Here is a 26,831-nt window from a genome sequence, read left to right on the forward strand (position 1 = left end):
CTCCACACACTCTAACAACGGATTCCAAGTCCCGTTGACCACCTATTTCCGGGTCAAGTTGACAAAAAGTGAGCATCACAGAACAATGTTTTCAGGAGAGTCGTGTAAATCCGAATATTTTAGCGGGAAATTGCTGTTTCTCACAATGTTTTTATCAACAGCTCTCCACTACACGTTACCAAGTGGTTTATGCTAATAATTATTTTGATCAAAAACCAAACGTGGCCGGTGCTTTTAAAAGCAATGCTAGTTCAATAGGAACATCGATGCGTGATAATGCACGGAGATTTCAACGGTCAATAAAACTACACTCTAGAGAGAGAGAGAGCCCCATAGCACCAAGGGCGATTCATCCCTCAATCAGTGACTAAACATAAGATATCTTACAATCACATCGTCACCTAATTCTCATTTATTGAGGTTAGGGCCATCTTTTCAAGGAAGTGTTGCAACGAACGTCTCTGAATGGATGTGGTTTCTCAAAGAGACGACGAAATGCCAAGATTGTTAAAGGATTTGGGTAATTTTTGTAACACAAAACACTATGTCCACAGATTACATTCAACTTAAACCGTTTGGAGAAAGCGTACCTTAAAATATTAGTTGCTGAGGTGCTGTCGTTTTTGAGAAAAATGAGTAAAACAATGTCATGAAAATACGTTTTTACATGCTAAAATAATGTTCGTCTCATGATCACTGAGACGAAGATTATTTTCATGATATCGTTTTCATTTCTTAAAAACTATAGAACATTTTATAGAACACTATATAACATTTTCTGGGAAACTTTCTATACTATCATTATCTTCAAACTGTGTAAATTAAGTGTAAATCTGTAGACATTGTGTTTTGTTGTCCAGCAAAAAGTACCCAGACCCTTTAAGGGAACATGGTGTCTTTGGCTTTTGGAACCGTTCTGTTGTTTTAACTCTATTAATCATTTACTATTACTAGTTTGTTCAAATCTGCTCGTCGCATTTAGAATGCAGATTTACAATAAAAAATATATATAATACAGCAAATATGTATAGAATAGAAACATTACACATTTGAAAGCAATAGACAAAAGTTTCGTTACGAAAACCAACTGAAAACATAGCAAAAACCAACATGTGAACATTGTTTTCAAAAGGTGATAACGTTTTGGAGATATCACCAAAAATCCATAATCCAAACAGAAAGAATAATTTGTAATTGGAATGAACATTTAGATTTGGAGGGTAGCAAAAGATATGATTTTCCGTGACAACAATACTTTGAAGTAAAATTACCATTGAAGCCATTGGACACTTTCGGACAACAGTAATGCCAAAGGCCCACACTTCGTGTATCACAAAATACATATACAATAACAAACCTGTGAAAATTTAGGCCTAATCGGTCATCGGAGTCGGAAGAAAATAACGGGAAAACCCAGCCTTGTTTTCGCACGTTTCGCCGTGTCATGGCATAGGCCTGTGTGTTTTAAATAAATCCGTTGTTTTCGATATCGAGAATTGATAATTGTTTTAATGTTTTCTCAAACAGTAAAGCATTTTATGGAATAATATTTCAAGGGAAGTCTTTCGCCACTACCTTCTGTAAACCCTGTAAGTTATTTGTAAATCTGTGCATTTTTATTTATTTTTTTCTGTTCCGAAAGTGTCCAATGGGCTTTATGTTATCGAACGCTGATGTATGCTTCTTGTTTGTATTGCCATTTATTTTGGTTACCAAACGTATAAAACGTGCAGCACAACTCACATTGTAATCACGTGGTTAAGGTGACATCATTAAGTGATACCTAGATACAGGGATGGATGTACAAACTACGTTCAGAGTAACTCGAGACACAGAGCCACAGAGTGACATATAAAAGTCTCGCAACGTGTAAGGAAGATTCGGTCAGTTGGCAATACCTTGCGATTTGATTTCTGAAGCTGTGACGATGTTTCCCTGCCTGGTAAGCCTGAAGACGCTGATGTTTTTAGTAGTATTGGCCGATCCTGGAGCCACTAATGGAGATTTGAGACCACGGCGTCAACCAGTGACAACTACGCCAGAGATAAGCAGTGGTAAGAATCACTGTTTTTTTTTTTGTTTTTTTCTAAAAAATATATTTTTAATATTTGCTTTAAAATTGTGGATCTAGCTAAAACGGAATAAGAAACAGCAATCTTAAAGGAACGATATAGAAATTGTTTTTACAGAAATTGTTTAACAAAATTGTTGCTGTCAGTTTAAGCACTTTATGTAATCCGCCGTATACAAAAATGACAAACCTGTGGAAGTTTAAATTTGATCGGCCATCTGGTCACGAGACAATAGTGGAAAACTTTGCGAATGATTAAAGGAGGTGAGATTTGGGTTTGTTTGACTATAGCGAGCTCTCAGTCGGCTATAGGGAGCAGTGAAGATTACAGACCTAAAAAAAACATTTACAATATTGGGGTCGGGGCAATTTTGAGGCAAAAGACAAAGTTAGTGGCATTTGACACAATGCAATGATTTATTAATGTCTGCAAAAGGGGGACCCCCGACCTGCCCCACCTCTGTCCCAACCCCTTCCCCCACCTCCATCTATAGGCAACGCCATTTTGTTTCATTACATTGCGTTTTTACACATCTGCGAGTACACATTGTCTGCATACATATGGATCGATACATCTGTTTTCCTATCATCCTTGCAAAGCACACCAGTCTTTAAAACCCCCCATCGAGACATTTCGTGATTCTTTTTCTGCTTTCTCAGTCTCCATTAAAGTGCATAAAAAAAGGAGAGAAAAAAGACACTGGACATTATTGGTAATTGCCAAAGACCAGTCTTCTCACTTGGTGTATCTCAACATATGCATAAAATAACACACCGTTGAAAATTTGAGCTCAATTGGTCGTCGAACTTGCGAGATAATATTGAAAGAAAAAAACATCCTTGTCACACGAAGTTGTGTGCTTTCAGATGCTTGATTTCGAGACCTCAAGTTCTAAATCTGAGGTCTCGAAATCAAATTCGTGTAAAATTACTTCTTTCGCGAAAACTAACGTTACTTTAGAGGGAGCTGTTTCTCACAATGTTTTATATTATCAACAGCTCCCCGTTAATCGTCACCAAGTAAGGTTTTATGCCAATAACTATTTTGAGTAACTATACCAATAGTGTCCACTGCCTTTAATTAAATTTCTTGTCCATTTGGGGGTATTCATATTTTTTGTTCATTTTAAGAGACAAATATGGCATGGTTGAAACAGCGTTAAGTCTATATATTTTAACCTCGACTGTCGTTTTCCTTTTTAAAACAATTAGGTCCCAGCGATTTCTCATGTTGAGGTTTGTGGGTGATGAAAATATAAAACCTTGGATACAAGGCCAAGTTAAACAAGAAACATGTTAAGCGTCCCCGCCCGCTTCATCTTTAGAGGCCGCCTCCTTTTTTATTTTATTTTGATTTTATTTTGTGTATGTACATTTTTTTTAAATTTTTTATAAAAAGGTTATTTTAAACGATCTCAGCTAAAACAATCTGAACGTCATGTCTGAATGTCTCGACCAAAATGTGTCATTTATGCATTGTGTGTTTGAGCAGTAGAAAAAAAAACAATGGATATTTGACATTTTAAAAAGAATGGCGGCCATCTTAAAAAAAAAAAAAAAAAAAGCCCCTCCTCCTTTCTTTTTTTGAGAAACCCGGACGCCAAACATGTTTTTTTTACTCGGCCGTATAGACAATTGTAATCAAATAATACTCTGGATTGTCCATTGAAAGCTTCATATCGAAAATGGAACAAGACCCGTCCACACAATTGCAGAAGGTTATTTGAAAAAATTATGCTGTCATATCTGATGGATGAGCAATTGTAGCGAGACCACACTTCTAAAGGTTTCAACCCCCGTTTTTTTGCAGTTCAATTAACTGTAGTAAAAAACGATGTATGATTTCGCATGTCTTAAAATACACAATAATTCTTCCACGCTTACTAATACGGTCATTCTGATGACAAAATTGAATGCCATTACTAAGTATAAATGAAAGACTATTTTGAAGAAATGGTGTTGTGCATATGCTTCATCAGGGTCAGACTTAGGTTTGGCAAATACTCTTAACACTTTCCGCTTAAAGGCAGTGGACACTATTGGTAATTACTCAAAATAATGATCAGCATAAAACCTCACTTGGTAACGAGTAATGGGGAGAGGTTGATAGTATACAAATATTGAGTGGCTCAGAGTGGAATGGGAGGAATATTATCGCGAGGTAAAATTTGGACTGTTTCATTTCACGAGGCGAAGCCGAGCGAAATGGAACAGTACAAATTTTACCGAGCAATAATATTCCTTCCATTCCACGAATTAAAGCCACTCAATATTTGTTTTTTTATAACTGACATATAGATCCTTGTCATTTGATGTATTTTAAAAGTATAACACTATGAAAAATCACGCAAACTACTGACAACCAAAAATCATAAAGCGCCGCGGAGCCGCAACGATGCACAAATCGGATCACAACCTTTTGCACAGGTGCTCCTTTGTTTTAGCAGCGGGGCGGCGGCGCTGTACTGCTCAGAAACATTGGGAACAAGGATGATCCTAGCTGTTGAATGGGAAATGTTGTTCCCCATGGGCGAATAGGTCTTTTTGATAACCGGTGCGGATAGTGAATGTAGTGAATGTCACGTGAAGTAAGTTCCACCAATCAAATGACAAGGATCTGTATGTCAGTTATATAATATAAAACATTGTGAGAAACGGCTCCCTCTGAAGTGACGTAGTTTTCCAGAAAGAAGTACTTGTCCCACGAATTTGATTTCGAGACCTCAAGTTTAGAACTTGAGGTCTCGAAATCAAGCATCTGAGAGCACACAACTTCATGTGACAAGGGTGTGTTTTTCTTTCATAGTTATCTCGCAACTCCGACGACCAATCAAGCTCAAATTTTCACAGGTTTGTTATTTTATGCATATGTTGAGACAGCAAGTGAGGAAATTGGTCTTTGACAATTACCAATAGTGTCCTCTGTCTGTAACGTAAACGAAATGGTTTATACAACTTAATATTTGTCAGTTGAAAAAAAGGCTCAGATTGAACTGTTGAAGTACCGGGAATTATACCTTATGACTCCTAAAATAAGGCCGCATTGGTGACTACTCAAAATAATTGTTAGCATAAACAATTATTGGTAACAGACAATGGAGAGCTGTTCGTAGTATAAACCATTGTGAGAAACGGTTGCCTCTGAAAACACGTTGTTTTGAGAAAGAGGTATTTTCTCACTAAACGTTTGAATTGAATTCGAGACGTCTGCTGAGGTCTTGAATTGAAGGCATCTGCGCACATAACTTGTGCGACAATATAGTGTTTTTTTCCTACATCATTCTCTCGCAACGTCGACGATCAATTGAGTCAAAATTCGCAGGTTTGTTATTTTTCGCATATATGTAGGGATACACCAGGTGAGAAGACTGGTCTTTGACATTAACTTTTGCCTATAAGGGTTCACTGTATTGACTGAAGTATTCATGGACATGTGCGTAAACAAATAAAGCGACCAAAGTTACCAAATCCCGACGGACTTAGTGATGAATTTAGTGGCTTCAATCTGGCCTCGATCTGCACAAGCCTTCTAGCCTGGTTCAATGGCTCAAGATTAAAGTGTAGCTATGCAGACAACTTTTGCAGATAGAAAGTCAAGAATACATGTATTCCTTAGGAAGCTGTTTACAGGGAAATTTACATCCAGCAAAACTATCTACATTTCACGAAGTTTACTAAGATAAATTGAGCAATCGTTGTCTGTCGTACAAGACAACAGCTGGGCGTTATTTTATATTAGTCAGTTTTTTAGTTCAATGTTTGTATTAATTTATTCACAGGCCATGAGCTGTTTTACGATGATAAGAAAGCGGTCAAAACGATGCATAGATATTGAGTTATAATAATGTATAATGCTACACATAAACGTTGGAAATTGGAAAACAATTAACATTATAGCATTTGGGAGTCGAGGCATCGCATGGTGATGTGTGTGTCTTCTTGCCAGGAAGATTTTGTTCTTTAGAGAATTAATTGTCTTGCAATATTCTACTACCGCGGAGTAGATTGTTCGGAGACTTCACAGTTCTGAAAAAAGGAACTGTCCTGCTGTTTAACTACTACCTGGGCGGAAGGTGTAGGAAATCGCCTGGGACTGCTAGTATCACTTTTGAAGCCGTTGGACACTTTCTGAACATAACAAAACTTTAAAGTTCACAGATTTACAAATAACTTATAGGGTTAACCGAAGGTAATGGTGAAAGACTTCCATTGAAATATTATTCAACGAAATGCTTTACTTTTTGAGAAAACATTAAAACAATTATCAATTGTCTATATCGAGAATAAATACGGATTTATTTGAAACACATGTCATGACACGGCGAAACGTACGGAAACAAGGGTGGGTTTTCCCGTTATTTTGTCCCGACTTCGATGACCGATTGGCCTAAATTTTCACAGGTTTGTTATTATATATACATAAGCTGTGATACGCGGAGTGTGGGCCTTTGGACAATACTGTTTACTGATGTTGTGCGATTGCTCATCATTTTATGATTTTATGATTTTTTCAGGGAATAGGTAGGGAGTGAAGTATGACCTAGTTTTAATTGCTATTTCTGGCGTTTTCATCTAAATCCAGTATTTCTGGCGTTTTCATCTAAATCCCGTCCTCATTGATGTGTAGCCGAAATGTCGCTGTCTGAGACCTTCTGATGCATTAGTCCCTTTCCCTATAAACTGTTCATTCCTGTCACGTGTTCACCTTATTGCAAATTCACCATCTCGGTTTCTTGTGAAACAAATTACATCCCTGCTGGTCTGGACACTATTGGTAATTGTCAAAGACGAATCTTCTAACTTGGTGTATCTCAACAAATACATAAAATAACAAACCTGTGAACATTTGAGCTCAATCGGTCGCCGAAGTTGCGAGATAAAAGAAAAATCACCCTTGTCACACGAAGCTGTGTGCTTTCAGATGCTTGATTTCGAGACCTCAAATTCTAAACTTGAGGTCTCGAAATCAAATTCATGAAGAAATTACTTCTTTCTCGAAAACTACGTCACTTCAGAGGGAGCCGTTTCTCACAATGTTTTATACTATCAACCTCTCCCCATTACTCGTTACCAAGTAAGGTTTTATGCTAATAATCATTTTAAGTAATAACTAATAGTGTCCACTGCCTATAACAAAAATTGTATTTGAGCCCAAATTGCCTATAATAACAAGACAATGTGTCTCTTTAATATTTACGCAAATTATGTGTCTCTCTATAGATGTGCGATACCCCCTTTAAGGCCACCATAGAAAGCCAAATCTAAAGTAGTTTTGCTCAAAAAAACAAAAAAAAAACACGAGTTCTGATACATACTTTTACATTTCATCTGACAGAACTAACACTTCTGCTGCTCACCCGTTAAAGGGAGACGTTGCCTTGGATCGGTCAAGTTGGTCTTTGAAAAGCGTTTGTAACCGTTTGTTATAAAATGCATATATGGTTAGGAAGTTATTTTAAACGAATGATCCACACAAACATGGTTCGAAATAGGACTGTTTCCCTTACACATCGTGAACTAACACGGCACGCCATTTTGTGAGTCATATTGTTGACTTACAAAATGTGCGACCGTGCTAGATCGCAAAATCAAAGGAAATTCAAGCAATGTCGAGGCATATTGTGTGAATCAATATATGCTTACTTTTAAGACATCTTTCTTATCATATGCATTTCATAACAAACGGTTTCAAAAACCCTTCATAGACCAACTCGCCCTATCCAAGGCAACATGGCCCTTTAAGGCTTTTAGATGAAAGCATAAATTTTCATCAGCAGCTAAAAGGTATAACACTGAGACTGTCGAGAGTGTGTGACTCCGATGAACATTATGGTCCGAGCAAATTTGATTTAAAAATTCAAAAGGAAATCAAGAACGAAGGGAAGAGCGCAACGGAACACGTTCTCCCCATCACGCATCCGATGAAAGGCCGACTTGGAGTAATTTGATTTGTTTTCTAAAATTCCTCGATGGTAACAAAAATACTCGTTTTTTAACAAAACATTTTTCAAAAGATTGCCGAGGTTTTGAAATATGTCGAAAATACAGAGCTTTATAGTTCGTCAACACAGGAAGAGCAGTCCGTACTGGAATACACAATCTGGAAAACGTGTCTGCCAGTAACGCTTCTCAGATTCAAATTTTGGGCCATACAAATTAATTGTTTTTCAAAACCACTTGACTTCAAAGTGAAAATGATTCTCAGGACGCTTCACACTCTCGAAAGTGTTTTTTATTTGCCATTGTTTTCAAAAGAGATTACCTAAAGTATACCCCGCTATAAAGGGTCTTCGTACTTTTTGTAGAATGTCCACGGATTTACATTAAACTTACACAGTTTGAAGATAATGTTGGTAGAAAGTTTCCCTTAAATACTTGCTGAGGTGCTGTAGTTTTTGAGATGAGTAAAACAATGTTATGAACATAATTTTCGTCTCAGTGATCATAAGACGAAAATCTGTCTTAGCATGTAAAAACGTATTTTTATGACATTACTTTACTAATTTCTCAAAAACTACAGCACCTAAGAAACCGTTTTTTTAATGTATGCTTTCTTCTACCGTATCTTCAAACGGCGTAAGTTTAATGTAAATCTGTGGCAACTTTAATGTCCACAGATTGTGTTACAAAAAGAACCCAAATCCTTTAAAGGGAAGGTACACGTTTGGTAATTAATCAAAACATATATTAACTTAAAAACCGACTTGGTAACGAGCATTGGAGAGCTGTTGATAGTATAAACATTGTGGGAAACGACTTTCTCTGAAGTCACGTAGTTTTTGGGAAAGAGGTTAATTTTCACTAAAGTAAAATATTAACAGACTTCTAGCTAGAAGTCTTTTATTCCTATCTGAAAGCAAAAATATTCGTCCAGCAAGGGTGTTTTTTCTTTCATCATTTTCTCGCAACTTCGATGACCGATTGAGCCAAAGTTTTCACAGGCTTGTTATTTTATGCTTATGATGGGATACACCAAGTGAGAACATTGGTCTTTGACAATTACTAAACGTGCACAGTGCCTTTAAGACACAGCAGTGTTCACTTCATCAACTGCTGTCATTTGATCTATATCAATATCGTGCTCTAAGAATATTGCCGCAGTTCAGTACATTATAAACTTCAACACACACAATAGGGAGCTATTTCATATAATATTTTTTTCATCATTCGTCATGCCACATTTCGAAAGGCACTTCTTAAGTGCTATTATTAGTACAGGTGAACAAGACAGCTCGATATTTCTAACAATGTGAAATAAGATATTGCTGCAAAGGTCTTTTAAGAATGTGACGATTTCAGAGTGCGCTTAACTCTAACTCTAACTCTAAAGGCATGGACACGGCACTATTCTCACTTAGCACAATTTTAACTTGGCACTATTCATGGCACTATTCTCACTTGGCACGTTTCTAATCATTTGGCACTATTTTCACTTGACACTATTCTCATTTGGTACTATTCTTATTTTGGCACTATTCTCACTTGACACAATTTTTATTTTGGCACTATTCTCACTTGACACTATTCTCATCTTGGTAATATTCCCACTTAGCGTATCCCGAATGCATCAAATAACAAATCTGTGAAAATTTTGGCTCAGTGGGCAATCGCTGTTGCAAGTAAAAATGAAAGAAGAAACAAGAAACTTGTGTGCTTTTAGATGCCTAAAAGAAAACGCTTTTGGCCTGAAGTCTTCCTCAGATTCAACATTTCAGTGATAAATCACATCTTTTTCAAAACCTACAATATTTCGTAATCGTTTCTCACAGTGCTTTATACAACAGCTCTCCGTTGCTTGTTACCAAGTGAGTTGCTAATAATTATTTTGTAGAAATGACTAATAGTGTCAAATGCCTTTAGCAACCAATTTCAATTTCTTATGAAATTTTCCTTTAAACACACATTACTCATCATGGCGTGTTCGGCCAATATTGTACCCATCCTTTAAATCTGAAAGATAATTAAAGTCAATAAGAGTCTCTTCGGAGGTTCGAATGTTATCTTCTCTCTGAGGATAAAACAAACAATCGAAAACAAGTCAATGAAGTCAGCATGTCAATCCCTGGCGACGTTTATCACGAAAACACTTTACCTGAAGTTGACAAGAACTCTTAGCTAAACTAATTAATACACTGGAAACAACTAGAAAGGCAGACAGCGAACTTGATTGCACTTAAGACAGTTTGGCGTCGGGCATTTTAAAGGGATGGACAAAGTGTAAGTTAGTCAACGAGTAGTTATAATTGTTGCCCTTTTTAAAAAAATACTCATGGACGTGTGGCTTCCAGGTCAAACATGCAAACAATATGTATGATATGTTAAATCCATCAAAAAATTACCGTGCCAAATCGTTTGAGGCAGTGAATGATGATGTTCTGTTTACGTGTTGCTTACAAACTGTGAGCCACATGAGAAAAGAGTTATGTTTTATATTTGTCACAGTTATGCTTCTCCCAACCACTTTAAGTGGTTCCAAGTAAATCTGGAAGGCACTGGACATCTTTGGTATTTGTAAAAGACCAAGCTTCTCCAAAATGCATAAAAAAACAAACCAGTGAAAATTTGGATTCAATTGGTCGTCGAAGTTGCGAGAGAATAATGGAAGAAAAACACCAAATTGTCGCACAAATTGTGTGCTTTCAGATGCCCTGAATTCCAAACCTCAGCCGAGGTCTCTCATTCAATTCAATTATTTCAGTTAAAGGTACATCTTTCTTGAAAACTAATTTTCTCACAGAGTCCAAATATGTTTTTTGTTTGTTTAAAAATAAAACAAGGTCAAAATGTATTTTGATTGAAACTAATTAAAAACGTTATAAAATCAGGTTAATTGAAAGACAGTGCCAACGAATGTTTGCACACAATCTGTTGGTTAATATCATGATCGGGTTAGGGTGGGTAGGTATCCACATTCAAACCGGGGACCTTTAACCAAAGGGACAACAGGTACACGGTTGCTATCACAAATGAAAGCATTTTGGTCCATGGTTGCTATCAAGTAGTTCAACAAAGGATAGTTCAGCAAAGGGTTGTTGACGATTGCAGGTGTGTACACACTTGTGTGTGCGTGGGCAAGGCAACTATTGATAACTGAGGACTAACAAAAGGGATCAGGGAAAAAGTCACACCGGGGACTGTCTCTCCTCGGTAGATTTTGTGTACAAAACCAATGGGGACGTCGAAAATGGGATGTCCAAACAATGGGAGAACAAGGAGAAGTCCTCGGTCTGCACCATAAATATGCGTGTGTGTGTGTGGGTGTGTGTGTGTGTGTGGGGGGGGGGGGGGGGGGGGCTGCTCTCAACAACGACACTGCACAAACTTGGGTACTTACATTTACACTGTAGTTGTCAAGTAGATATATCGAACAAAGAATCGAATGTTACGTGACGACATTGTGTCAACTTTAAAAACCCCGTTTTTACAGTGTACCCCCCCCCTTACGAAAATGTATCACAGGAACTTACCACAGAAACTACCACATTAACTTTACCACAGAATATTTCCGTTGTTTTTTCGGACATTTGCCACAGGAATTTATGTGGTACATTCCTGTGGTAAAATTCCTGTGGTAAGATTCCTGTGGTTTTTCCCGAAATTTTACCACATGATCGTGTGGTAAAATGTCCGAAAAAACCACAGGAACCTAAATTCATGGGGTACTATTCTTTGGTAAAATGGTACTATTCTTGTGGTACTATTCCTGTGGTACTATTTTTGTGGTACAACTCCCGTGGAACTATTCTTGTGGTACCATTCCTGTGGTACTGTTTTTGTGGTACAATTCCTGTGGTACTATTCTTGTGGTACAATTCCTGTGGTACAATTTTTGTGGTACAACTCCTGTGGTACTATTCGTGTGGTGCAATTTCTGTGGTACTATTCTTGTGGTAATTTTACCGTGGTAACTTTCCTGTGGTTATTGTTTATGTGGTACAACTCGTGTGGTAATATTACTGTGGTAATACTGATCTTGTTGTTTTCCTGGTTAACATTTCAGTTCCTGACGAACTATTTCTTTGTTCAAGTCCTGTAATAAAACAACATTAGGTGTAGTTCTTTTCCTGTGGCACTCCTATAAATAGTGCCAAATGATTAGTGCAACAGCAATCCAGTTTTCTGTGTTTTTCACATTAGATACTCCTGTAATAATTGTAGTATCTAAATGTGGTACATGTAACTTATTACACAACAAATAATTAATGGAAGCATCATTTTGTGTGCGGTAAAACAATGTTCAAACTGTAGTTCAACTATCTTTTACTAAAACTTCAAGTTTTTGCCTGATCCACTATTGGGGTACTGATCCAATATATGTCACAAGCCATTTCGAATGCTCAAACATAATAATCATCTTTTTTCGTATGTTTATGAAGATCTTTGGTCTGTCAACTGTCACCAATGTCAGCCGCAGTGCAGGGCGAAGACTTGTGTTCACTGGTACCATGATCTGCTGGTGTTTTGCTGATTTCCTTTCTTTTTGGTTTTCTTGCCTGTCAAACTAACTGTGTAGCTCACTTGCACTGTTCTGCAATGTAAATTAAAAATAACATTAATTAGTTAACTGCCATACATTTCATACAGCCGTACTAGAGACAGTTATGTGTACGGTACGTGTAAACACGTGCGTACAAATGTATCTAACATTATTTTGTGTCTAAGCATGATCAAAGTTTTCAAGTTTTTATTAAAACTTGTTAATAATATTCAGTCAGGGCCTTAATTAAAACGGTTCAAAAAAGTGGAATAGGATTGATAATTATCAAAATATTTTATGGTCAATGCCAGATAAACACTTCCTTCTGATTCAGTTGAAAACTAGCATATCATTTGAAACGCAAAGTAAAAATGGCTTGTTGAAAAATGAAGCTAATTGAGACAAATTTTGTAAATAGGTTGACTAAAACTGTATACAAAACATAACAAAACGTTGAATAAGCCAAAGACTGCAATATAGACCTGTTTAAAGTCACCTGGAAATAATTTGTTTTTTTCTTTCAAACATAAGAGTATATTCTTACGAACAATAAAACAATTTTTTTAGTAATTGTTTGTCACGATTTATATGTTTAAAAAATATATAAAGTTGTTTGAGGGGCTGACTCTGCCTACCCCTTTTGTGACGTCAATCGAGGCAGACTTTGCATGCAATGCGTATAGTAAACTCACGTGCAAAGTACATGTACGTCCAAGTTGTGAGTTGGTACGTTTTAAAAAGGGTTTTTCTGCATTCAGCAGCAATACACCTGGTCGGCATTGCCGGAAAAAAACAAAAACATCTTTTTTTGAAACGTACAAACTCACGACTTGGTCCGTACATGTACTTTGCAATTGTGTTTACTCTACGCATTACAGGCAAAGTCTGCCTCGATTGACGTCATGAACAGCGCCCTCTCGGGTCGGGGTCTACTCTTAAATTTGTAAATAACATAAGAACTGATTTTTTAAAACCTTAGTTAAATGTTTATTCACATTCCACTCATTCAAACACATATATTAGTGACACAAGCTTTATTTTGAAAAAATACCACTTCCAGGTGACTTTGATTATTGATAACAAAAAGCTACTTATATAATGATGATTGGTCCAGTGTTCTTCCTTGGTTCAACATGCACGTTAACTCCAATGTTTTGAGAATAAAAATTCACCAAATAGTAAAAAATTCAGAATTTGCACAAGGTGTACGTTGAATCACGGTTTGAATTACGCCCACCAGCTTCATCAAATCCATAAATACCTTAATCAATAATCTACTATATTACTATAGTCATGCAGATGGCTTTTAAATGCATAACTGAATGTGTATTAATTTATGTTTAGTATTTTTTATTAAGGCGGCTTTTATCAAATCTGTCTCCAGAAAACACTTTTAACAACCCATGTTTGACTTAGTAATTAAAAGAATACAATAAATACATCTAGCATAGAATGTGCATTAAAAATTATTGGTATTATTAGTATTAACCTAAATTTAAAAGCAGTGAAAGAAGAAACACAATGTTTTCAGAGCTCATAACAATTACTAATTATTTGAAATTGCCTCACGTGGAGTTGATATCACATTGTGCTATACTTTTTGATACTAGATAACATATAGAAGATTGACAATATTCAGTTATTGATTGAAATAATAATAGTTTGGTATACTTTAATACACACTATACACCAATGACCAAGCCACGTAAATGCACATCCTCTATCGCTAAAAAAATCCAGCCAACCAGCGAATCACGGGTGGAGTAGATTCATGTCAAATGCAAGTGTTTAAAACGACCAGCAAAACAGTTACTTTATTGTGCAGTAGATCACAAAAGTACAAAATTTATTACAGAATTCAGAAAAACCGTTATTCAAACCTTAGAGCAACTTCAAACTGAATTGAATGCAGTGATCTATGTGACTGTGCTGACTCATCACAGCAAGGGCTCTAACCATAGCTGTTCAGTTTGCATGCATGAAGTCTGGGTGCTGATCTAGCGCCCTCAACTGGTCGTAATATGCCATCCTTGTGGTAAAATCCTGTGGTACCTGTACTTAGTACCACAGTGTACCACATGACATGTGTTTCCTGTGGTAACTTACCACAGGAATTGTTTTGGTTTTCCTGTGATATCGAGACCTGTTTCAAACTATTGTGATACTCATGTGGTATATTAAAAATACCACAAAGCATGCATTTCATGTGGTAATTTGTGTGGTAATCCTGTCATATGGAGATTCTGTTTCAAATTCTTGTGATACTCCATGTGGTAGATTGTAGTACCGCAGTAATACCACATGACATGCGTTTCCTGTGGTTATGAACCACAGGAATTTGGGTGGTAATCCTGTCATATGGAGATTCTGTTTCAAACTCTTGTGATACTCCATGTGGTAGATTGTAGTACCACAGTAATACCACATGACATGCGTTTCATGTGGTTATGAACCACAGGAATTTGGGTGGTAATCCTGTCATATGGAGATTCTGTTTCAAACTCTTGTGATACTCCATGTGGTATACTTTAGTACCACAGTAATACCACATGACACGCGTTTCCTGTGGTTATGAACCACAGGAATTTGTGTGGTACTTTTGTCATACCGATAATGTTTCCTGAATTATGTGGTATTTGGCAAAACCACAGAAATATGACAGGAGTACCACATACGTCGTACACTGAAAAACCGAGGTGTTAAAAGCGACACCATAAAGATACCGAAGAGAGTATCAATACTTACAACATAGTGTGTTTAAATTACACTTACTTTATTTATGCGAACACAATAACAATGATGTTATTTTAGCAGCTTATTGTGTTAATTTTGATTCTTGTTTTCGGTATCTATATGTGACAACATCCATGTTGTCACCTTTAACAACCCCGTTGGTTTTGCAGTTTACCTTGTCATACGTTGTAGATAATGTATTTCGCTACTAACATTTTTTTCAGCGTTGGAGTAGAATTTGTCAAAGATAGAGGGCGCTCCACAAGTCGTTATTATTAGTATCAAATTCAAACCAGTTTGCTTTTTAGTATGCTTTTCAGTTTGCTTTTTAAGCTAAAATCTGATTCTGACATACTTTTTAATTCCGTTCCTTCAAGCTAGGACTTATCAACAACACGTTCCTAGAGTATTGGACTTGACTCCTCCTTCTATTATTATGCGTAGTCTTCCCTTTGGCCTTTCGCTGTAATTGTATTACAACTCCAAGCTGTATTCATAACCTTCAATAAAGTCATTTGGGTTTATATACAAAACCAATTTATACGTTTGTTTTGCTGAAGGCTTTGATGTATAGTATCCGTCCGACCCGTTGTTTCAATTACTGCATTAGCATGGAGGCAGGCTGTATTGGAACACCTTATCCGGGTATATTTTTGGTACATTAGAAAACCTAGGGTGTATAGCCGATCATGTTGTAACTCAGTATGAACACAGTTATTTTGAGAAGCTGCATGTCAACAATGGGAGCGCCCTGCAGTATCTGATTCCCTAATCAAGAAATGATATCTCTTGTGTGCTATTTTGGTTTAATGTAAATGCAGCCCTTTCTGCCGGTGTCTTATAGAGAGATACATTCCACTGAAGCTTTCCACTGAGGCACTGAACCAATGCCCACGTCCAGCCAAAGTGCCTAAGCCAATACCTTATGGGTTGTGCTTTTACAGGGACACATAAAGACACAATTTAAGATAGGAGATCAATGAAGACTTGTTTTATAATTATTTGGAAAAACCTAGCTTTAAAGACATGGACACTATTGGTAATTGTCAAAGACCATTTTCTCAATTGGTGTGTCTCAAAATTTGTATACCAAACCTGTGAAAATTTGAGCTCGATTGGTCGTCGGAGTTGCGAGATAACTATGAAAGAAAAAAACACCCTTGTCACACGAAGTTGTGTGCTTTCAGATGCTTGATTTCGAGACCTCAAATTCTAAATCTGAGGTCTCGAAATCAAATTCGTGGAAAATTACTTCTTTCTCGAAAACTACGTCACTTCAGAGGGAGCCGTTTCTCACAGTGTTTTATATCATCAACAGCTCCCCATTACTCGTTACCAAGTGAGGTTTTATGGCGATAATTATTTTGAGTAATTACTAATAGTGTCCACTGCCTTTAATAAAGGCACTGCCTGGACACTATTGGCATCACTCAAAATAATCGTTAGCATAAAAATTTACTTGCAGACCGAGCAATGAAGAACTGTTGACAGTATGAAGCATTGTGTGAAACGGTTCCATCTGAAGTTACGTATTTTTTTTATAAAGAGGTGGTTTCTGACTCAAATAATGCAAGACTTCAGCTGAAGCCATTTATTATGCATCTGAAAGCACACAAAGTAATGCAGCAAAGTTTGTTGTTATTATGCTACAATTGCATATCCCAGGTTTGTTATTTTTATGCATAAAGTTGGGAAGTGAGAAGACTGGTCTTTGATAAGACCAAAGGTGTCCAGTGCCTTTAAGTCAGACTCGATTCATGCTAAGGCATGTTCCTAATGGATAATGGTTCTTGATTATGGTCGTCACGACACATTGTCGTTAATCATCGATGTTTACGTGATATCAGCCGTGTTGGCCAAATATAGACGCATGTTGTGAATCAAATAACACTGTGCAGCACACATTAGCAATTTTTACACTATTATAGTTATTTCCCGGGAATTTCCATGGACATTTTGGTCAATCTTTTCACAGGTATTTTCAAGGTAAATAACTTATTCCCAGAAAATAGTTAACCCTGCTCAGCCAAGGGGTAGGGTTAAGGGAGTAAAGCCCGGGAAATAACTTACTCAGTGAGACTACCGCGCATAATTATTTATGGGAAATAGTACTCCCGGGAGTTACCAAATTGGGATAGTGAGAACGGTTTCTGGGGTGGCGGTGGGGTTAAAGACTACCAGGATTTTCCCGGGAGTTTGTTTCCCGGGAAATGGCTCTGTAGTGTGAAAAGCTAAGGGCTACATAAAGATGATGTAGGCCCACACGTTCATACGTTAGTTTAAAAATGAGGCGTCATTCTTCAGACTTTTAGTTTGATGACTACATCACAATACATTTGCTGCGTGTCAATGAGCACCGGTAAAGAGCACCGGGTTCAAGGCCTGGTGTCTGATCAGCAGAGTGTGGGTTCGAGTCGTACTTGCTACATAACATTGGGGAGGTATACAGAACTTTCTGCTCTACCAGCCATGCTTCAGATTGATGTTACCCGAGGCTACATTCATATGGCCTGTAAAGGGGGGTAATCCTGTTTCAGCCCCAGGAGTGGGTGGCAACGGCCTCTGAAGAAAAAAAAAAACATGCATAAAAAAAAATATAAAAAAATCACAACATCCTCATGAATTTGATATAAACAGTTACTTCTGACAGACAGACAGACTCATCTGTAATGTTGGCAATAAATCTGTTTTCAAGTTGACTTTTAAATTGCTTTTAACCTGTCGGTTTGTGTGGAAGTAATTAACTGAAGATTGATTACCTCGCAGTATTGCGAGTTAAGAACTGCTTACAAAATTGGATGCTCAGTCATGCCGGTCCTTGAGGATAAAGGAGTCATTTATTAAGACTGTAGTGGTGTCTAAATCTTTGCAATCGCCAAACCACTCTAGACATGGTTGATTCCCTCAGGATATACAAACTCATCTCACGCGAAGCTGAAGACTAATACATTGGCAATAATGTTCAATACATCCATCTTGTAGGGGAGTGCGCGCTTCATATGGAACCAAAAGTCTAAATTAATGGACTAATGTCGTTCACTTTAGAAATGCCATTACGCAAAGACGTTCTCGTAAAAATAATGTTTAAGAAAAAGATATCTATCTATCAATGTCTACACCTTATACAGACTGTGAAGAGAGTCTATCAATGTCTACACCTTATACAGACTGTGAAGAGAGTAACCCTGTTTCAGCCTTGTAAGAGTAAGGTGGCAATGTGCCCCTTGACTAATTGGTGACAGTTGAATTGGGTCGACAACCCTTTTTGAGTGGGGCCCTCATCTTGCACTGACCGCCCGGCATTGTGATATTATGCGATCTCACAATTTGAAGACATTGCATTATATAATTGCGCACACCCCCCCCTCTCTCTCTCTCTCTCTCTCTCTCTCTCTCTCTCTCTCTCTCTCTCTCTCTCTCTCTCTCTCTCTCTCTCTCTCTCTCTCTCTCTAGTCGACCGAGGTCGTAATTATGTTGAAATTTGCTCATTCTTATTATCCCTCATGCGCACATTATTTGGGATTAATATATTCAGATGTTCCGTCTACAAAAGGAGTATACGATCTGCCCAAGATAACAGACTTCTGATCATCCCTCATACCAAACTACTTCGTCTGGTGACCGGGGGTTTCTCCGCTGCAGGGCATAGAACCGATTACCCTACAATATACGTCAAAACCCGCTTATATGTCTCTTACTCTTGTTGTATGTATTTTTTGTTTTTCTATTTTTCTTTTTGTGTAAAGCATTGCAGTGATACTTTTTTTTGTAAGAGCGCTTGATAAAAACCTTTGTAGATAGTATAGTACAGTAATATCACAACATAAAAGGGTATAGGCCTACGCGTACACTCAAAATTTCACAACACCACATGCGTACCCACCCATGTTTACAAATAATTTCACCACATCGCATACCTATATCGATAAATTAATGTCTTTGAACAACTTCACGACATCGTATACGAATCCACGGATTCGGCTTTGAACTTCAGGCTGCGTTCTCTCTCGTCTGAAGCCCTGAGCGCGTATGCAAAGCACGCACAACAATTAAAACAACCGCGGGGCCAAGCTAGCATGAAGCCCGAGTTATAGTCGGTCGCGCTTGGTCGCAAAAATCTTGACGCGCGATCATAAAAAGACACGGTTTTTAGGCCTCAGTCTTAGGATTGCGCGCAAGATTTCCATCGCGCGACCATCGCGCGACCGACTATAAACCGGCCTTGAGCCGAATCTGAAGCCGAAGTCGTGGTTTCAAAAAGGGCCACAGGTACTAAACAAATCTTCAATCAAAAGCTTCAACAGAAGGCAATCTATGTTTGAGATTGTAACGTACGTCCCTTTAAAGGTTTCATACGTATGTATGCACTCATAATATAAGTGAGAATAATTACCCGACATAATATTCGTATAAACACAATTATTTGCGAATAATTTCACGACATCGTACGTCTGCTAACGGTCTTTATTTTCACGACATCGTATGCATCTGCACACATTATTTGCCGACATTTTACGACATCGCATACGTAGGCGCACACAGTCGCGATATGAAATTTGCACATAGCAACCCATATGGTTCGCGAATGGCATTACAAATAATTATGTTGTTGCTGTTCCAAAGGGGCGAAGGCTTGCATTTAAAAGCATTGTGAATGTAGAGAACCAAATTGCGCCCTCAGTATTCCACTTCAATAAAATGTGAAATATTTGTTATCGCCGATGCAGATTAAACATGGAAACCTTTCGTTTTTCAACAACACTTAGGAAACCTGTCATAGAATTATTTCTTTATTAGTGGTATTGGTAAAATGTTTTACCTTACGAAGTTATGACGAATTTTTGAGGGGGGCTTACTTTTGTTGATGTGTTTTTATTCCTGCACGGTTTGGAACAAAATTGATAGTAGATTTGTTTTTGGTTGTTTTTTTCTCGTGACATTGTTATTTAAAAATTGTACACATTACCCATTTCTCAAAAACTACAGCCCCAGCAAGTAATATTTTACGGACAGCTTTCTACTGTCATTTTATGTAGGTTTAATGTTAATATGGCGACATTGTCAACAAGTACATAAACCTTTAGTTAGCATACAATTTTCATACGGTTGAAGTTCAGGTAAAACCGCGATAGCGTGCAATCGATCATGGAACAAAGCCTACCCTGTTTCTATATTATTGTAAAAACAATATTTAGACATATACATTGATTACAAGTCGGACAGAGGCTGCCAAGGTTTATACACAAGTACGAACAGTGGCATCTAACTTATAAAAACTAAATTATATATAAAAAGGAGATCATTGCACTCAAACGCTTTTAAAATCCCATATTATTATAAAACAAAAAGCAAATCAAGATTTGGTTATTATTGTCACGACTAAACAATTGCTAATTTTAACCCCATCAATATGCCATTTTCCTTCAAGCTTTTGTTTTCATTCATTGTAAACAGATGGCCCGACATTACTAGGACTGTGTACTAGTCTTCTTTCGTGTCGCTACCGTGGGTGTCATTTTAAGTTATATATAAAAAGGAGATCATTGCACTCAAACGGTTTTAAAATCCCATATTATTATAAAACAAAAAGCAAATCAAGGTTTGGTTATTATTGTCACGACTAAACAATTGCTAATTTTAACCCCATCAATATACCATTTTCCTTCAAGCTTTTGTTTTCATTCATTGTAAACAGATGGCCCGACATTACCAGGACTGTGTACTAGTCTTCATTCGTGTCGCTACCGTGGGTGTCATTTTAAGGTTGGTAATGACACTGAACCAGTACTGTGCCAGTGCGACAGAGATTGTGCCTTCTTCGACGACTGTTGTAACGACTATACTGAAGTATGCAATGTGATGAATGAAAAAGGCACATCAACCAATAGTTCAACATGGAATTTAAAGGTAATTGTTAAATGTTGCAAACATCTATTAATTTTAGTGATTCTCAGAACTCGGCACAATTTCATAGCGCTGCTTAACGGTAAGCACATTTCCGTGCTTACTGTAGCAAAAAAATTCGGCTAAGGTGCAAGCGTACGTATTTCCACAGGTTAGCAGAAAAAGAAGGTGCTCACATTGCGCGTTTACTATGGATTTGCATTGTGACGTCATTTATTTTCGTGCAGTACGCACAGGGCCCCATTTCATAGAGCTGCTAAGCACAACAATTTGCTTAGCATGAAATGTCTTCCGTGATAAAAACAGAATTACCAACCAAATTTTCACGTAACTTTCAGGATAAGCAAACAACAGCTGAATACCATTAACAAGCAATATGCAACAAATGGACATTTGGTTGGTAACTCTGTGTTTATCAAGGAATTAATTTCATGTGAAGCAATTTTTGTCTGCTAAGCAGCTTTATGAACTTGGGCCCTGGTAGGTTAGAATGCCTTTTCGTGTGATTACGGTTAGCAGCGATATTAAATAGAAAAGGCACAGCAGGCACAAAATTGGCCGCTAAGCAGCTCTATGAAATAGGGCCAGTGGCCACTGAATATCTGCAACGGAGAAGCCATTTAAAAGTACAATGTGTGCGTAGTGATATTTAAAGGAACATTAATTTGAATTAAATTGAATTGAATAATTACATAATTGTTTTTATTTATTTATTTGCTAACACAACAGTTGCTGGCAGTGTGAGCACTTTAGGTAACCCACCATATGCATACACTGACAAATCTGTACAAGTTTGAGATCGATCGGCCATCTGGGTCACGGGGAAATGGTGAAGAACCGATTACACATTTTGCGAGACCTCGACAAATAAAACGCTCAATATTAGTGATCAACCCAAAACGGGAAGTTAGTTTTATTTATTTCTCATCAAATGATATTTCATCATCATTAGAGCGTGTACGTTTTATTTATGCTTTGTTATTTTCCTGTGTTTTTACAAACATGTATGTTTTTTGTTGGAGGGGTCTGGGAGGGCACATCGCTTTGATGACAGTTTTTATAACTGTTGCCCTACCCTGGACGACCCCTGCCAATAAAGAATTATGTCCGAAGATTTATAAAAAAAAAAAAAAAAAAAAAATGAAATCTGTCAAATTTTATTGAATACAATAGACCGATTGCGCTACGAACGTCACGTGACCATGGGTATTGCACATCAACGAACACGGCCCACTGCTTATCACCCTGCGTTAAAAAGACATGATTATTGTTGTATTTGTTTGTTCAATCGAGGCTTTTTTCCCTCGAAATCACTGATGAAAATTCTGGAGTTTGTATCATGAGAACTTACCCGGGGCTGAACAAAGCAAGTACGGGGTAAAACACAGTCCACCAACTAGGAAATTCAACGAGAATGTTCACACGATGCCATGTGCTTGTGCACGGAAAGTGCGGTTTTACATTGCTCTCATTGTAATGATTTTGCTGCATAAAAATATCCCGAACAAGCTGCGAGTTCCTTTATTTTCTCCCTCAAATTATTGATTAGAAGGGGTAGATGTCAGTTAGAGTCGGACAATTTCGCATAGTCTCCCTACTTCACGCCGCCCACAACGCAAATACTACAGCGCGTGAGCTCGCTCAAACCTTTAGTCTAACAACTTCTCAAAAGAAAACTTTTGTAGTAGAATTTGAGGTCCCTGTCCCTCTTATTCACTTTAACTTTTTGTTGCAGATTGAACAGAATGTTCTTCTTAATTGTACCTCTTGCGCGTTTGCATTTACCTCTTCACTAAGATCACTTTTCACTTTATTTTTAACAGTTGAAGCACTTCAGCTGCGCAGAGGTCAAAGGTCAACACTGGGGTTACTTTCTGGTTACCGCATGCAGCGATGAATACGCTAATACATATATCGGCAAGGCATGTGCGGATTTCAGCCAATCATCTTTTTTCTCCATCGCCCACGTGACAAGTTTGACCAATGGGTTGACCTACAGGAACATCTACTGCGCAATCTGCAACAACGTTACCATGTCTGACATTGTTGCGTGGCCTGTTGACGTCCAATGTAAGGAGGAACTCCCACAAAACCTAACGAGAAATCTCGATTATATTATGAAGAATTCCAACTGCAGTACGGATATTAATGTAGGCCATCTAAACCACAACATAGCGAGTATACCACCAATACGACAATGCTTTCTTGACGTCATCAGCAGTTGTCCAGCCGGGCATACTTTGACTGGTGAATGTAAGTCCTACACTGCAATCCACCTTAATGACTCGACACTGTACAGGAATCCACAATGTATGATGTGTCAACTTTCCACGAACTCCAGCATTTTATCAGACACTGAGCACTGCGAACACTTAAAAGGTACAGTTTCCACCCATTTAAAGAACTTTAACCGAGGGTTACTGCAACGAACACATCTGACGGTGCCTCCGATCTCGATTCTATTAGACTTTAAAAGCAGCAACCACGTAAAAATAGTTCGTCGAGAGCTCGTTGTTGTCGATGAGGAAGTCACATGCAAGACAGGAAATGTCTTTGATCCTTTCATGTCAAAGTGTCGACGATTGTTTTGTCAAAGAGGGTTCGTCTTGGATCATAATAGGTGTTTGAAGAAGCAGACAAGGTCGACAAATGCCAATGTAGGTGTCGTAACTATTTCGCAAATGATAGCAAATGAAACACAAGACAATTGCCATCTGGATCCGGAAACCGCTGTTATATGCATCAGGAGTGTGCTTGGTGTAAATACAGAGAAGTCTGACCTAGAACATGAAGACAATCTACAACAAGAGAGTAACCGACTATGCACTTACAGCTACAGTCTTCTTTTAAGTTCCTCAATTTACCATACAATTTGGGAGCATTTGCAGCACCCATTAGAGTACCATGCATACATAAACTCCACGTGTCCTTACGCTGGATCATGGTCGATGATTGTATATCCACCAAGTGAACACGGTTGCAACTGGCGGCCTCTGACAACCGGAGATTACACCACCTCAAAGCGGGAAAATGTTTCCTGGGTTACTTTGATCTCAGGAAAGTCTTCATATCCACTAAGTGAAACTAGGCTTTGGGTTACTTATGATAATATGACCGGACCGAATTCAAAACGGTTAACTGGGGTTGAAGTTTGCGAAGATATTTTGTTTCGATGTCCGTTGATTCGTCTCAACAGGACTCTGTTTCTGTTCAGAAAAGACTCGAACGCGACCATCGTGTATATCCCAACTGGTCAAGTGTTTTCAAAATGGGAATATGCCGACCAGGAAGATGAAATAGAGCTATGCTCCTTTCTTGAGAATAATGGGTCTCGCAACACGAGTTACCAAGTGGAATTCTTTGATTACTCCGAGTCACAGTCAGTAGTGAGTCTTGTTGGTACCATCATCTCTCTGGTTGCAGCTGCGCTGACTTTTCTAACTTATTTCGTATTCGAGGGTCTGCGAACACACGCTACCTGCTGCATTATGAATATGATAGCTTCTCTCTTCATGGGTCAACTTCTGCTTCTTCTCGCCGGATCAGCAACATCCAATCCGGGTGGCTGTACTATTATAGCTTTTATGGGACACTACTTTTGGTTGGTCACAATCTTCTGGACTGCTATCCTCGCATACGATCTAAACAGAACCTTCGCATGCAGTAACCGTAAGATCACCGGTGGCAGACCAACTGTTCGGACCTACTGTTGGTTCTCGTGGGGCGGTGGGCTCCTGATAGTGGTACCGTGTCTCGTGATAGACCTGTGTGATTGTAGTGACCTACCAGTGTGGTATGGTGACAGCGAAGTCTGTTGGATCGGTAATGGCCCGTCTAGCTTCATCGTATTTGGTGCACCATTGGGCATTGTCTTGATCTTCAACTTCATCCTATTTGTTTTGACAGTATGTGGAATTAGAAGCACGAAGAGGGATACCAAATGTATCAAAAGGGATATCAGTAAAGCCAAGCGACTGGGACAAGAACTTCTTGTGTATATTAAAGTGAGTACCAACCATGATTCAAAAACGGGTTCTTTTATAATCAACTTTTATATAGCGCTTCATCACAGCGCTTCCAACATTATTACCCCTGGTCACTGGGCCATTATTTAATTTCGTAAACCTGCTGCGTGTAACCGCGCTCCAAGCTACTCATCCACATAAACCATCTCTGCCCTCACAGGTACCCATTTAACCAATGGGTGGACAGATGCTTATATGGTTACTTTCTCGACTACGACAAAAATAATTGGGATGATTGGAAGTTGTTAGATTTTGTTGACAGGCGCGCCTAACACATTCAATTCATTTTACCACATTCAATTCAATAAATATTTATTTCGGTAATGCCCTCACATAATATAATACATTGTGTTTGATAATACATGTTTTCTCGGTCAAATTCGGCAAAAGAGCAGCCAATGTCTGTTTTGCCTCTCCAGTTGTTACTGCGTTTCAAATTCAGAATTCGGCCGTTCAATTTCGTTTTGAGTCGAGTCAAATTCCTTTAGCACTATGCTCAATATAGCTTATCGTCATTCTTTTTCGTGACACACACGCCTCAAGAAGCGTCTGCGAATTTGAATGCTGCTTTGATGAATTGTTAAATTGAATGATTATTTTGTTAAATCGAATGAAGCAACATTACATTTGACTAATCCCAAAACGAAATCGAAAGACCCTTTTGAGTAGCATTCGATTTCGCGCGAAATAGAATAGCTTGGTGGTTAAATTGGCTGCTCATTTTCTTAAATTGACCGAGAAAACCTATATTAACAGTGGACGTTTTAAACAGCAGCTAACATTATTAATAAGTCAGAAGTGCAAAACTTAGGATTGGGTGAAGCCATGGCTTTTGTTCCATAACCTATTGACAGACTAACACTGCTTGTAAGACTCACAACGAAAAAGACAAGGGACACCAAAAACACATGTAGGTAAACCAACACATTGTTTTAAACCGCTAGTCCATAATGACAATTTTGAATACTCCTCTCTTTCTATGATAGATCTCTACATTACTGGGTTTCACGTGGATCTTTGGTTTCGCTGCAGCCATAAGTAACGTAAACGTCTTATGGTATATCTTCATCGTTCTGAATTCCTGCCAAGGCCTGCTGATATTTTTATCTTTCACGTGTAACCCACGGGTACGAATGTTATGGATGGAGGCTTTCCGTGGTGAGATGTCTACCAGGCCAAGGAGTTATAGTCTCGGTGTTGCATCATCAACTGGCTCAGCTACTCGCAACAGCAGAGTTTAGTTTAGTAGCACAGTTTAAAGATACTGGACACTTTTGGTAATTATTAAAGACCAGCCTTCTCACTTGGTGTATCTCACAATTTGTACAAAATAACAAACCTGTGAACATTTGAACTCAATTGTTCGTCGAAGTTGCGAGAGAATGCTTCAAGACCTCAAAATCTTATTCTGAGGTCTCGAAATCAAATTCGTGGAAAATTACTTCTTTCTCGAAAACAATATTACTTCAGAGGGAGCCGTTGCTTACAGGTCATCACATGGTGTAACCGCAAACCTTACGATATAGAATAGTTTACCAATTAGCTTAGTTTTTATAGTAGATATTGGATAATAATAATATAAAATAATAAACACAGCATTTGTAAGGCGCACTGACTCTGT

At 38.0% G+C, this 26,831-nt stretch overlaps 1 protein-coding gene across 1 annotated transcript; it reads left to right on the forward strand.

Moving 5' to 3' along the window:
- The first annotated feature begins 1,927 nt into the window (after positions 1-1,927).
- Positions 1,928-26,451, forward strand: LOC139953951 (uncharacterized). Its single transcript, XM_071953562.1, has 4 exons — positions 1,928-2,054; positions 20,977-21,188; positions 23,009-25,189; positions 26,197-26,451. Exons 1-4 carry the CDS (start codon positions 1,928-1,930, stop codon positions 26,449-26,451), a joined length of 2,775 nt encoding a protein of 924 aa, XP_071809663.1.
- Positions 26,452-26,831: the final 380 nt, after the last annotated feature.

The sequence above is a fragment of the Asterias amurensis genome, chromosome 22, assembly GCF_032118995.1.
Source record: "Asterias amurensis chromosome 22, ASM3211899v1".
Classification (NCBI taxonomy): Eukaryota; Metazoa; Echinodermata; class Asteroidea; order Forcipulatida; family Asteriidae; genus Asterias; species Asterias amurensis.